Source organism: Anomaloglossus baeobatrachus, chromosome 3 (genome assembly GCF_048569485.1).
Source record: "Anomaloglossus baeobatrachus isolate aAnoBae1 chromosome 3, aAnoBae1.hap1, whole genome shotgun sequence".
Classification (NCBI taxonomy): Eukaryota; Metazoa; Chordata; class Amphibia; order Anura; family Aromobatidae; genus Anomaloglossus; species Anomaloglossus baeobatrachus.
Window position 1 is genome coordinate 107,148,553 of NC_134355.1, and position 14,376 is coordinate 107,162,928.

The following is a 14,376-nucleotide window of genomic DNA, read 5'->3' on the forward strand; positions in this document are numbered from 1 at the left end:
ACCCTCTTTTACCACTGTATTAATCCCCAAATACCCCTCCAGGTCCGGCGTAATCCACACGAGGTCCCGAGACGCATCCAGCTCTGCTACATGAAGCTGACAGGAGCGGCCGTAGAACACCGCCGCTCTCTGTCAGCTCCAGGCAGCAACTGAAGTGAGTCGCGCTGTCAGCGGGGACGTCACTGAGGTAATCTGTGAGGTGATGATGGGAGCGGTAGTGCCAGTGTGTATGTGGTGATGAGTGTGGTAGTGCCTCTGTGTGTGCGGTGATGATGGATGCGGTAGTGCCGGTATGTATGCGGTGATAATGAGTGCGGTAGTGCCTGTGTGTGTGCGGTGATGATGGGTGCGGTAGTGCCGGTATGTGTGCGGTGATGACGAGCGCGGTAGTGTCAGGGTGTTTGCAGTCATGATGATGGCGGTGGTAGTTGGTATGCATGCAACTTTTAGGGGCATGTTCACACTGTGGCCATTCAACAGACATGTTCATGTAATGTACAGGAGTATTGGGGCACAGCTTGTCATGGTCGGATGGCTTTTATTCCTTTTTTTTTTTTTTTAGTCAAAAACAGTGTTTTCTATGTACTTTCTATGTTATTTATATGTACCATGCTACTTTTGTTCCAAAGGTCTTGTGCACACTGCATTTTTTGATTTTCTTTTTTTGTGCACTTTTGTGCCTATCTATCCTTATGCCAGCAGAGTCAATGAGAATTCTGAATTCGCACACCGCTTATCTTAGGTTTTGTCTGTTAAAACGCTGAAAGAGTTGACTTGGCGCATCTTGGCAAAAAATGCAGCAGGGGTCAAAATACACTCTAAAAAAAGAAAAAAAAAACGTATGCATGAGATCTCAGAAATCAAATTTATTGTACTGGTGTGGTAAAAAAAAAAAAAAAAAAAAAAGCTGCAAAGCTGCCATCTGTGAACATACTCTTGGTGGTTCGCTAAGGCCGCTTTCACATGGTGTTCCTCTCTCCGTTCAGTGGTCCCATCAAAGATGAGATTCGGACGCATGCACCAACTGGGCCATTAACTATAATGCTGCAGACTGAGTCACCGTGTGCTATGCCGTGCACCATTTTCGGGAGTATACAGAGTATATGCCTATTGGAGGTAGACACCCAGATGCAGTCTACTACGCCTGGGTGTCTGCCTCCAGTAAGCGAGTGCAATCGGTAGTGGTGCACGACAGAGCATACAGTGACTCCGTCTGCACCACTATAGTCAATGACCCCTTCGGCGCATATGTCCAAAACCTGTTTTGCAGGGGGTTCAGACGGAAGTCCCGACGGGACCACTGAACGGGAAGAAGAATGCAGTGTGAAAGCGGTTTTAGTTGCATTTTGTAGAAACTGAAGACTCGCCAAGCAGGCCTTGTGTGCCGAGATATATGACTCCTATGTTTCAGTACGATGTGGCTTTTCCCAGCCATCTTTCTTCACAGTGGTTGTGGGATATGGAGTTGGGATGATCTACTTATTGGTTATTTTCTTAGACGACCCTTTAGGCTTCGTACCCACAATCCATGTTTGCTGCATTTTGGACGTAGCATGCTTCAGCTGCGTCAAAACGCTGCGTTGTACAGTACAAGCACAGTGGATGGGATTTCTATAAATCCTGTGCCCACTGTGCTTGTTTTTTCTGCAACAAACATTGACCTGCGCAGCGTGTCTCCAGACCGAAGAATGTCAATTGTTTGCTGCGGATTCGCATGTGTCCTCCGCAGGGACTGCAGCGCACTGAACCCTTATCGTGGGTAAGAGCAGCTGTGTTCTCCTGCGGAGGAGATTTGCGGCCCCGCAGGTCAGTCTTGATTGTGGGCACATACCCTTAGGCTATGTGCCCATAAGAGTTTGTACCTGCGGATATATCCGCAGGTATGTCCGCAGGTTTCCCGCAGCTGCTCGCCCGAATCCGCAGCTATTTTTAGCTGCAGTAGTACAGCGAAATAGCTGCGGTAAACCTGCGGGCATTCGTGCGACTTACCTGCAGAAATCCCGGCCTCTATCTCCATAGTGGAGGGCTGGGACATCCGCAGCATATTCCACAGCCGCACATACCGCAGCATGGACACAGCACTCCCCATATCCCATAGGATAACATGGGGAGTGCCTGTACATGCTGAAACCTGCGGATTTATCTGGAAAATCCAGAGAATACACGGATTTTCCACAGATAAATCCGCAGTTTTAATTTCCCGTGGGCACATAGCCTAATTTTTCCTTCTGTTAGATTCAGCCATTACCATATGAGAAAATACATTGTAACTAAAAAAAATAGGAATGAAGACTGAGTGATGGATTCTGCGCCTTTTATGTCCGTCCCTTTGTCTACGGGGAGATTCCTTTAACGCTACCGGACTTTAAAACTTGGAAGATTTTTTTTTTTTATTTTGTAAAAAAAAAAAAAAATAATAATAGATGTCGTTTCTTGCATCCATATTAAAAATGGGTAATTTTCCTTCTGGCCCCTGTCTTCCTGCTGGGTTGATAATGTTTTGATGTATTTTTCTTTTGCTCTGATGAGAGGTCTGCCGCTGGTGCAGTGACATATTCATTTGGATGAATAATTATAACTTGCACAATGTCAAGCTGAAGATGGTAGGGTTTTGTGCGTCATGACAAGTCTACTAGCCAGTGCAGGTGTCTCACAGCGGGATCAGAAACAGCTAGTGTATTCTGGCTCAGAGGAGACATTTAGAGTGGTAAGAAATCAGCACCGAGGGCGATGCTGCCGCTGCTTCTGTTCCTGTGCAAGTCAAATAAATGCAAAGTGCTTCTCAATGACAAGTTTTAAAGCATTCATTTACCGGAGTTGTAGATTTTAGTTTAATTAACAAGATAATTTATTATTCATTAAATGTTTCGCAGCTTTGTCACCGAAAGCCGATCGCAGACAATATTAGCGCCCCATAAGAATAATTGCCCAAACGCTCTGACCATGCATCACCGTGATACATATGTGGACTGAAAATGACTAATGGGGCTGTGCAACCCAAGATGCCCTAAAGTATGAAGGCCTGAAAAGAGGATTGTTGTAAATGACACCATCCTTTTGCCATCATTAATGCGACATTGTACGAGCTATGATTATTCATTGAAATGAATGTGTCAACGGATGGCTTTGCTTAAAGGAGTGTCATTTTCGGCTTTTACATTTTTTTTCTTTTTTGCTGATAAAAAAAAAGGGAAAAGAAAATCACCTTTGTGCGTTGGTACTCGAGTTGAAAAAGAGCTCTTTGAAAACATCTGAAATTAAGTCATAGATCTGAGATGGCACATCAGACGCCGTCATTTATTTTGTGCTGGAATTTTATATAATCTACAGATTATATAATGTACAATATAATATATGTGTATGTGTGAAGACATCATTAAACAATGCTTTATTTTGCATGTTCCCTGATCAGGATAGTGCCACACCCTATTAGATAGAATGCAATCCTGAAATGATGAAGGCTTAAGGCCCTGTGCGCACGCTGCGGATTTACCGCGGATTTTGCCACGGATTTGCTGCAGTCATTCCCCAGCAAATCCTATGGGTTTTAAAAAATTCTGTGCGCACACTGCGTTTTTTTTATACCCGCGGATTTTCCACTGCAGAATTAATGAGCATGTCACTTCTATTTGGCAGGTATCTGCGGTTTTTGCCATAGATAATGGTAAAAATCCGCAGGGACCAACTTGCGGAAAATCCGCAGTAAATCTGTGGCAAACTGCGGCAAAAATGCGGGTGCGGGTTTTACCAAGGTTTTTGCCGTGGGTGTGGGATTCTTTCAGAGAGTCCGTTTTTTTCTTAAGAAAAAGGCACTTTTTAGTGCGCACATAGCCTTCAGCACCACTCCAGCTTTAAATATAAGCCCCCGTCCCCCTGTCTTATACTACCCTGACGACGTCTTCATTTCTTTCCAGCATTGCTCTTGTTGGTCTTCGGTGATTTGTGACCTGCTGAGAGCTCCAGTGTATAATGGAGCGTGCCTAAGGTCACAAGTCTATGAACACCTCATAGAGATCAATTGAGCGTTTGTGACGTAACTTCTGACTTATGACCAGTCAGAAGCTATGGGCAGAAGATGGTGTTGCGGGACCAGAGTGATGCCAAAAAAGGATGAAAATTAACGATCAGCGAACTGCTCGGTAAGCCGAACAAGCATTTTGATGCTCGGATGCTAGGTATTTGTGTACAGAGTATACTGGAAGTCAGTGGGGAACTCGAGCATTTTCCAGAAGATTTTCTGGAAAAATGCTTAAGTTCCCCATTGACTTGCTTTATTCTTTGTAAACTAGTGCCGAGCACCTGAGCATCAAAATGCACGTAAAGCTTACCGAGCAGTTCGCTGATCTTTAATGAAAACTCTAGAGGCGTCATAATTATACACATAAGAATGGTGCAAGACACTTAAATTTAAAGCCCCACCCCAGCGCTTATCCCCCCCCTTGAGTTACATAGTTAGATAGTTACTTAGGTTGAAAAAAAGACCTAGGTCCATCTAGTTCAACCTTCCTCCACCAATTCTACATTTGGTCACTAAGTCATTTATTACGAACAATGTTGTGTGTAGTGAGGAAATCATCCAGCCCTTTTTTAAAAGCTGTTATAGTATCTGCCATTACTACCTCTTGTGGTAGGGCATTCCACAGTCTGACCGCTCTAACTGTAAAGAACCCTTTCCTGTTTAGCTGCCGGAATCGCTTTTCTTCCACTCGCAGTGAGTGCCCCCTGGCCCTTAGTATTGTCTTTGGAAGAAATAAGTCATGTGCCAGTCCTTTATATTGACCACACATGTATTTATACATATAAATGAGATCTCCTCTGAGACGTCTTTTTTCTAAGCTAAACATATCTAACTTTTTCAACCTGTCATCATATGGGAGGCCTCCATTCCTTGTAATAGTCTAGTTGCCTGCCTTTGAACTGACTCTAACTTCTGAATGTCCTTTTTAAAATGTGGAGCCCAAAACTGGATCCCATATTCCAGATGTGGCCTTACAAGTGATTTATAGAGGGGTAACAATACGTTGGGATCCCGGGATCTAATCTCTCTTTTTATACACCCTAAAATCTTGTTTGCTTTAGCAGCTGCTGCCTGACATTGAGTGCTGCTGCTCAGCTTATTTGTAATGAGAATACCTAAGTGTGGTTCTTTATTTTTTTTCATGTACAGACAAACCCCGGACATAACCGTAAAGTTAAAAGACAAAATTCTTGTAGCCCCTTGCTGCTAATGAAAGATTTTACAGGTTACTACAGAAATATATTCTCTCTCTTCTCTCTCTCTCTGAGATAGATAATATTTTTCTGTAGTAACCTGTAGATTAATTGTAGAACATATGTATAATGATCTTGCAAATAATGAGTGTTGAGGAGGAATCCATTGTCTTTGGTGATTACGCACTTTCCTTTTCTGAAATATTACACTTTACCTAAGGCCACAGACCATATAGTGAGCTATATACAGTATATAATGTAAGTGGTCATCTATAAATGGGTAACTATTTTTTGAAAGCCTTTCATTTGTGAATCTTACCATGCCTCATGCTTTTTTTAATCTGGGTTCTCAGGAAACCAGCTGCAGATTGATTTTTTTTTTTTCCCTTTTGTCGCTTTAATGTATTCAATAGAATGGGAATAAAAGTGATTATAAGCAAATTTATGTCGGTGGTAAAGAAAAGGTAAAGAAATGAAAAGCAACTTTTGCAGACATCTGAAAATTACACTATTAATTTTAAGTGTCCTCAAGCACGTAAGATCACATTCCAGGGATGTGTGAAAATTATTAAAAAATGGAAATACTGGTACTTATGATGAGGGCTTTTATGGCGGTTAAGTGACTGACATTATCATATTCTTTCAGGTATTAAGTTAAAAAAAGCCTCTTCAAAGTAATAACTGTTGCGTGTTTTACACAGGTACTTGCTCAGATTTTGTTACAAGTGCTTCTTGTATTAATGCAGTTCCATGACACCAGAACAAATCTGAAGTTTCCTTTCACTTCTTTTAGTGTTTACTTTCATTGAGACATGGTGGAGGCACTGATGAGCTCCCCACCAGAACGGAAAGCAGGAGGCCAGAGTAATGGAGCATTCAACAAAAGGTCCTTAGTAGAGATGAGCGAAACCAACGAGTTGCAGCATCGCTCTGATCAGCAGAAATGCAGTGTTCCTGTGAGGGTCGGCACTCTGTCGGCTCTCGCAGGAAATACGTCATGGTAGCATCAGGGCTCATCAGCTGATCCTGTGCCAACATGGCAACACAATGGCGCTTTGTGATCGCGTCTCGGGGTTGCCGATCGGCAAGGAACGGTGCAATCCCCGCTGCAGCCATTTAAGTCACAAGCTGTCAAATTTTGACAGTGGTAAGCATTCGTAGATAGATCGCTAATCCACCTGCTCCTGTTAGCTGTACATGTCTGCTGATCGGATGAGCAGACATGTGCGGGGATTACCGCCGCCGGAGCCCGCAGTAACCGGGGGGATATATATGTCTAAGGTTGTGAAGGGGTTAAAAAAAAAAAAAAGTTAGTGTCCGAGTTCAGAATTCGAGTGCAGTATGCTAAGCACTCACTCATGCATCGCTGTGCTCGGGAACACATGGTGCTCAGCCCAGTGCAAGCCACTTCCACACTCTGAATGGCTCTCATTGTGGCTAACAACAAAGTTTTCAGATGAAGTGTGTACAAAAAAAAAATCCGCCCTCCCTCATTCTTTTCCCCCGGAAGTGATCTGTTTATGGCTGGCTGCATGTGGGTGGTGATCCAAACTGCCCAATCGGTGACATCCATTGAGTCCAGGTCCCAAATCGACCTTTCTATAAAATCCATCTGGGAGCTCCCCTTTTCTGTACATATTAAAGAGATTGACAGTGGGATTTAACTGGTTAAGAGCCACGGGGAATCTATCACCAAATTTTTGCTCCCTCAACTGAGAGCAGCATAATGTGGAGGCAGAGACCCTGATTCCAGCGATGTGTCAATTGCTGAGCTGTTTGCTGTCATTTTGACAAAATCACTGTTTTATCTGCTGCAGATCTGTAAGGCGGGCTTTACACATTGCGACATCGCTACCGATATATTGTCTGGGTCACGTCGTTAGTGACGCACATCCGGCGCCGGTAGCGACATCGCAACATGTAAATCCTTGGTGCAACTATGAACGAGCGCAAAAGCGTTAAAAATCGCTGCTCTGTGTCACGTCGTTCATTTCCATAATGACGCTCCAGCTGCAGATACGATGTTGTTTGTCGTTCCTGAGGCAGCACACATCGCTGTGTGTGAAACCGCAGGAACGACAAACATCTCCTTACCTGCCTCCACTGCCAATGCGCATGGGAGAAGGTGGGCGGGATGTTATGCCCCGCTCATCTCCGCTCCTCCGCTTCTATTGGCCGGCCGCTTAGTGACATCGCTGTGACGTCGAACGTACCTCCCACTTGAAGGAGGGATTGTTCGACGGTCACAGCGACGTCGCCGACCAGGTATGTGCGTGTGACGCTGCCGTAGTGATAATGTTCGCTACGGCAGCAAGCACCAGATATCACATGTAAGACGGGGGCGGGTGCTATCGCGCTCGACACCGCTAGCAATTGCTAGCGATGTCGCAACGTGTAAAGCCCGCCTAAGTTCTCTGACTGCTGAGCTCTGTATAACCCCGCCCTCTACACTCATTGTACTCAGAAAGCTGCCAATCAGTGGTGGCGGCGGAGTTATACAGAGCTCATAAAGATGGAAGACTACTTGACACCAAGTTTATTAGTCCTCTAATAGGGTTACTAGCCCTCTAATAATAAGCTTCTGCTGATAAAACAGTGATGTTATCAAAACTAAAAAAAAGTAGCATAAGTGACACCGGTGGAATCAGGGTCTCAGTCTCTACATTATGCTGCTCTCAGATAGCAAACACCTGCTGGCTGATTCTCTTTACCCTAATTTTGGAATGTAGCTGAATATATATCTCACACCACACAGTAAAAAATGGACTGTAGAGCATCCATTAAATTGGTGGTCCCACAAAAAACATTTATCACCTAATAATGAAATTGGCACTAAATACAAGATCACTCCTTCCTCCCACCAATCACGAGAAGAAGAGTCCTGTGATCATGACCCGCACTTCATACAGATAGCTGACAGGATCCCCCGTCTCAGGATCACTGGGACCGCTGCTAAGGGGTCCCAGTGATCCTGAGACGGGGGATCCTGTCAGCTATCAGGAATCAGACAGTTATCGCCTATTCTCTGCATTGCTGATGTTTTCGGTGAGTCCGTGCCCATGTGACATGACATACAGTGTGCGCACATGGTATATTGCTCTATATAATACATTGCTCATGTTTAGAAAAGGTTCTTGATGTATCGTCATTTAAATATTGATTCTTGTGTATAAATAATGATACAATCTTTCTTTCAGAGTAGCTTACAGGACATCTACAACCAAGTTTTCTCGACCCTGGAATCACTGAAAGGTTTTTGGGATACATTAGATGAAATTGACACAAAGACATGGGTGCTTGAACCAGAAAAGCCAACACGTGGGGCCACCATGAGAAGAATTGCAATTGGTGAGGAATTACAAGCTCTAATCCAGGATGGTATTAGCCCCTGTGCGTACACTGCATTTTCTGATGCGAATTTGCCACTTTTTTTGCTGCAGAAAAGGTGCGATTTTTGTTCATAATGTTCATGCAGTCCTTCCCTAGCAAAATCTATGAGAAATCCAAAATGTTGTGCCCACGCTGCGTTTTTTTTCCCTCCAGGTTTTGATGTTGCTATCGGTAAATGGTGACAAAATCGCAGAAAGTCCGCACCAAAACTGCAGTAAAACCGCATGCGGATTTTGGGTGCGTTTTTTTTTGCCGCGGGTGCGGAATTCTGCCAGAGGGTGCGGATTTTGCTTAAGAAACACATTTTCCCAGTGCGCAGACACTTACTCATTTTTTATCTAGGTTATTTTGTGTTCATATTAACAAGGACTACAATATTCAGAGGTTTTCCAGGGTTTCAATGAGTGGAGCAAAGGGATTTGCTTTTTCCTATTTAGGATAGTAACATTGTCACTCGGGTGTCACATTGCAGCTGCCCCCTAGTGGCATTTTTGGGGTAATTTACTGTGTTGCAAAAATAAATTAAAAGGTTATTCCCATCCCATCTCCAACATCCTATCCCAATATGTAGTAATATTAGCAAATACCTCCAATTGGAATTGTAGTAATATTCTCCTGATAAGTTATACCTCTTACTTCATGTGCAGGGCATTGCAGCATAAGTATCCATGGTTACGACCACGAGCAACTCACTAGCTTTCACTATATGAGTGGCTGTAACCATGGATACTTATGCTGCAATGCCCTGCACATAAGGTAAGAAACTTGGTTATATCAGAAGAACTATACTGCATTTCTAATTGGAGGTGTTTGCTATTATTAATATTATTACACCTACTACATATTGGGACTTGATTTTGGAGATGATAATACCCCTATAACTTTACTGTGTGAATTGAAGAAGCCTTTTCTCTCTGTCAAACACCTTAGATCACAGTTTGCTGCAGTATGTAAGGGGTTGAAAGGCTGGGCTCACGTGATGACTGCGCAGCCTCAGTTTTTGTGCTGATGTGAGGCTGGGTTCATCTGAGCATTTAGAAAATTGTCAGAGGCTCATGCAGAATACTAGTTCTTTTTTTCTGATTTGTCATCCGTGTGAAATCCGTTTTTAAACAGCAGTGGTTATGAAAGGGAACCTGTCACCAGATTTGGGGCCTATACGCTGCGGCCACCACCAGTGGGCTCTTATATACAGTATTCTAACATGCTGTATATAAGAGCCCAGGCCGCTGTGTAGAAACTAAAAATGACTTTATAATACTTAAACGGTCGGTACGGTGCAGACCGATCAAATGGGTGGCTCCAAGACGCGTCATGCACCCCAGCTTCAGAAGAAGGAGGACAAAGATGGCAAAAAGAGGAGGCGCCGCACCCGGAGAACGGAGCCACCCATTTGATCAGTCTGCTCCGTACCAACCGCTTAGGTAAGTATTATAAAGTGATTTTTACGTTCTACACAGCAGCCTGGGCTATTATATACAGCATGTCTGAATCCTGTATATAAGAGCCCACTGGTGGTGGCCGCAGCTTATAGGGCCCAAAACTGCTGACAGCTTCCCTTTAAAAATGTGCAAACCTAAAAACAGTTTCATATGTAAAAGAATTGCAGTCTATCCATAAGATTAGATGCTATACAGTGGCTCTGTATGAAATATGATTTTTTTTTATTTGGTGCACCCATAGATGTGAATGGATGAGTCTTACCAATAAAACGTGAGAAACTAGTGAATGCCACAAATTTTTCCACACTGAGATTCGTCCGCTCATCTGCACTGCCCCATTGAATAATATTGGTCTGAGTTCTGCACTCTGATCAGAAATACAGTCATGAGCACTTGGTCTGATGTGCATGTACAGAAAAGTGCGTCAAGCCAGGTATCCAATGACCTTCATGTATTGCACAGTGCGCGAAGGACTCAATATTTCTGATATCCGCTCTTTGTATGATCACATAATACATTTGTGTTGTGTTCAGTATATTTTTAGCTTATTTTACTTTTACAGGTAACAACGTGTCCATTACCATTGACCTAAATCCAAGGCATCCAACCATGCTACCAGAATGTTATTTCCTTGGAGCAGACCATGGTTTGTTTTTGAGATATACTAAAAAAACTATTAAGTTCTCCTTTTTTTGTCTGTGTTATGCAATCTATCTATTTGTTTTATTACTTTCATTTCTTTTGTTCTAAGAAAGTAAAATTTAAAGTAAAATGTATCCCTTACTTTCAGTGGTGCAACCCTTAAAAGACAAGCTGAATAGCAATGTACACTTATGGTAAGCTTTATTTGCTGGGATCTTCTTTCATGTAACTAGAGAACGTATTAATTCATCCTTTTAAGACATGTTTTCATATTTTTTTGATTACCCATTTTTTAGAATAGTTTTTGTTCTTGGAAGCTCTTTTGAAAAGCCATAATTACGTTTTTTTTTTTTTATAGGAGAAAGTATGAGCCTCAAATCCAATGACCTTTCACTATATGAAAAATCTTATGTAGTACAATGTTAGTACAATGTAACTTGCATGGCTGCACCAATGCGTATCCATGCAGGCTATGCCTTCCTTTTTCTTTAGATATCCATATTCTGGATGTATCGCCTGTAAATTCAATTCATTAGAATAGCATGTGTGGTGCTACATGATCATACCTCTGATGAACAAAAGAGTACTAATTTTTTGAACGTTTGGCTTTCAGGCTCCATATCTCATCATCCACTGCAGCTTACAGCGTGAGACTACCTCATTTTATAGACAATCTTCTTGGCTATCTCATATATAAATTTGACTTGCAAATATTTAGCATATGATTAGTTATGCAGATTCTTGTCATGTCACTTCATTGTTACTGTTTTGCTCCTGGTGGTGGAACAATCTTTTTCTTCCTGTGTACTACACATTACAACCTGTCCTCACATTCCCTAATAGCTCAGTGTGTTATTCAGTTGATTTCCAAGTAATAATTGACTGGTTCAAATTGGAGGAGCAGCCATGAAGAACATTTCCCAAGAAAGGAACAGTATCATTCGGCTCATTGCTAACGGTCTCTCAGCCAGGAAAATTGTCAAACTGCATCATTAGAGTGCCATGATAGTTTGAAGAATAGAAAATGAAATCCATCTATTCAAAAGCCAAGAGGTGGACGTCCAGGTGAAATATTGGAGTCAACAAATCGTCTCTTCACAAGGTCTATCAGTTCTGGCTCGAGAAACATATGGAGATGGCTCATATACTTCGTAATAGTGGTATCACTGACATCCATGCAAGCATCGCGTCATGGACTACACAAGTCCGTAATGGTGACCCAAAAAAAGTGAAGAAGCCTCAACTTCAATATCATCATAAGAAGCGTCAGCTCGAGTTTGCAAAAAAACTATGAGAAGTAACAGTAGAAGATTGGAAACTAGTGGTTTGGAGTGATGAGATGAAAGTCAATAGACTAGGCTCTGATAGGTGCAAATGGGTCTCAGAACAAAAAGGGGGGCTAACGGATAGAGAAAATAAAGGAATTGTCAAGTTCAGTGGAGGAAGCCTGATGATATGAGGTTGTTTCACAGCTAAAGACATTAGATACTCGATCAGGTGGTCTCGTAGACTCAAGTACTATATGTTTGAAAAGCACAACATAGTGTTCCAGCAGGACAACAACCTGAAGCATAAGGCGAGATTGGCGAAGAAATTATTCAATAACAATGAAGTAGAGGAGCTGGATTGGCTTCCATAGTCCCCAGACCTCAGCCTAATCAAACACTTGTGGATAGAGTTGCAGAAAAGGCTGTATACATACCCAAGTGAGTCGACCGTTATGCACCAACATTGGGAATGTGTAGAAGAAACCTGGGATCAGATTTCGGTCAAGACATGCTTGAATCTGATCGAGAGCATGCCCAGAAGGATTCAGGCAGTGTTCACAGTCAAAAGTGAATTTACAAAATAATACAAAATTTTAATTTAGATTATTGAAAGCAAAACAGTAATACAGTAACATGACAAGAATTTGCATAACTAATCATATGCTAAATAATTGCAAGTCAAATTTATCTATGAGATAGCCAAGATAGTGTCTCTAAAGTGGAGGTAGTCTAACGCTCAAAGCTGTAGTGGATGGTGAGATATGGAGCCAGAAAGTCAAACATTCAAAACATTGTTACCCTTTTGCTCATCAATGTATCTAACATACTGAACAATCAGATTCTGATCGTGCAACCCATTTAAATTAATTAAAATGTTACTTCAAGGGAATGAATAACCTGTCCTACTCACAATATGGCTATCCAACAGGCCTTCTTAATGGCTTCTACAGGTATGTCACCAGTATGGACTGTGATTAAGTGGTTTTATGTGGCTTGTTGCCAGAGTTCACCACACGTCATTACAAAAGTTTGTGAGCAAAGGTGCGTTATGAGACATATTGGGTCTTTACTAAAAAGTAAACTGATAATTGCAGTAATATGGAGATAATTTGCCTTTTGTAACTGTAATGATGACAAGTTACTAGCCAACAAGGAAATCTGAAGGTTTACTTGCCTGACTGTTGGGTAATGTCAAATGGGCAATATGTACCCATCTGGCTTTACCAATTATTAAAGTATGCCTACTGCTTGATAGACCATCAGCGAAGATTCAGGACTCTTCTATGATAGACCATAAAGACATAAATACGCGAAGATTCAGGACTCTTCTAAAGTATTCCATATTCAGTTATGGTAGAGAATAAGGAAAATGGTGGTTGTGTCAATACCAAGGGACCAAAAGGCTGAAGAATTTCTGTTAGTATGTACCTGATGGAGATAAATCTACCCCAAAACGCATTGTCCGAATAAAGCTTTTCTAAAAAAATCTTCAGACCCTTACTTGGTCTTCCGGTACTGCCAGCGGCCACAGAACCCTATTTTTCCGAATCCTCCACCACTAACCCTCAGAGCCTGGTACTTCTTAGGTTCAGCGGGCAAAGCAGCAGCCATATGGTAACCATTTCCACACTGTCATCAGTGTTGTGTCTGGTTCATGTACAGCCAACTCAGGTGAGCAGATTTCTACCTAATGTTCCTATGTGACAGTTGTATGGAACCCCACTACTGAAAGCCTCTTCTTTCTGTACAGACCATCGTCAGTTGTGGGCATACCCCTTTGACTTTATACCAAGTTGGAGGTGCACTTTGCCCAGTAGATTCAGCTCTTACTTTCAATCTGTCTGCAATGTATATTATGTAATTGTCCTGTTCTCAATTTCAGGGATCCTGAGACTGGTTTGCTGCAAAACCTAAAAGATATCTTAGAAACTGATTTCCCATCTAAATCTGATTTTGAGAAATCCGTAAGTTGTCCATTGGTGACATATTTCCTATGTTATTACTCCATTTACATAAATCACACTGCAGTAAGTGCAAGCGCAGTGGCTACACTATACTTACCTATGGGGGCATGCCGGACTCCCAACATATTTAGATCAACTCAGTCCATCCTTGTACCCACCTGGACATAAAAGAATGCCACTGTACTTGACTACCTCCGATAATCCTCCTCACTGCTTCTGGGGGCCTATAATGCCAGATCTTATCCACCACCCACACAGCGTTGTGCTTCCGTCTCAGCATATGGTAAGCCTTCTATGGCCCATCCGAAATAAACTCTGTGGGTTGGATTTGGCAAACTGTGCTCCACATCAAAACTTCTGTACTGCTATTAGGATGGAACGAGAGCAAACACAATTATACTGCCAATGCCTTTTGTTTCACACATGGCCACGAACTCCAGGACTCTGTTTTGTGCTGAC

The 14,376-nt window shown here is 42.4% G+C and overlaps 1 protein-coding gene across 1 annotated transcript in view; it reads left to right on the forward strand.

The window, feature by feature from the left end:
• FANCL (FA complementation group L) overlaps nt 1-14,376 on the forward strand; it is a 107,124-nt gene that overhangs the window by 73,939 nt on the left and 18,809 nt on the right. The window contains exons 8-11 of the mRNA XM_075339370.1: nt 8,409-8,559; nt 10,606-10,689; nt 10,834-10,879; nt 13,836-13,917. Of these exons, the coding sequence (XP_075195485.1) occupies nt 8,409-8,559; nt 10,606-10,689; nt 10,834-10,879; nt 13,836-13,917 (363 nt within the window). The remainder of the gene's footprint in view (nt 1-8,408; nt 8,560-10,605; nt 10,690-10,833; nt 10,880-13,835; nt 13,918-14,376) is intronic.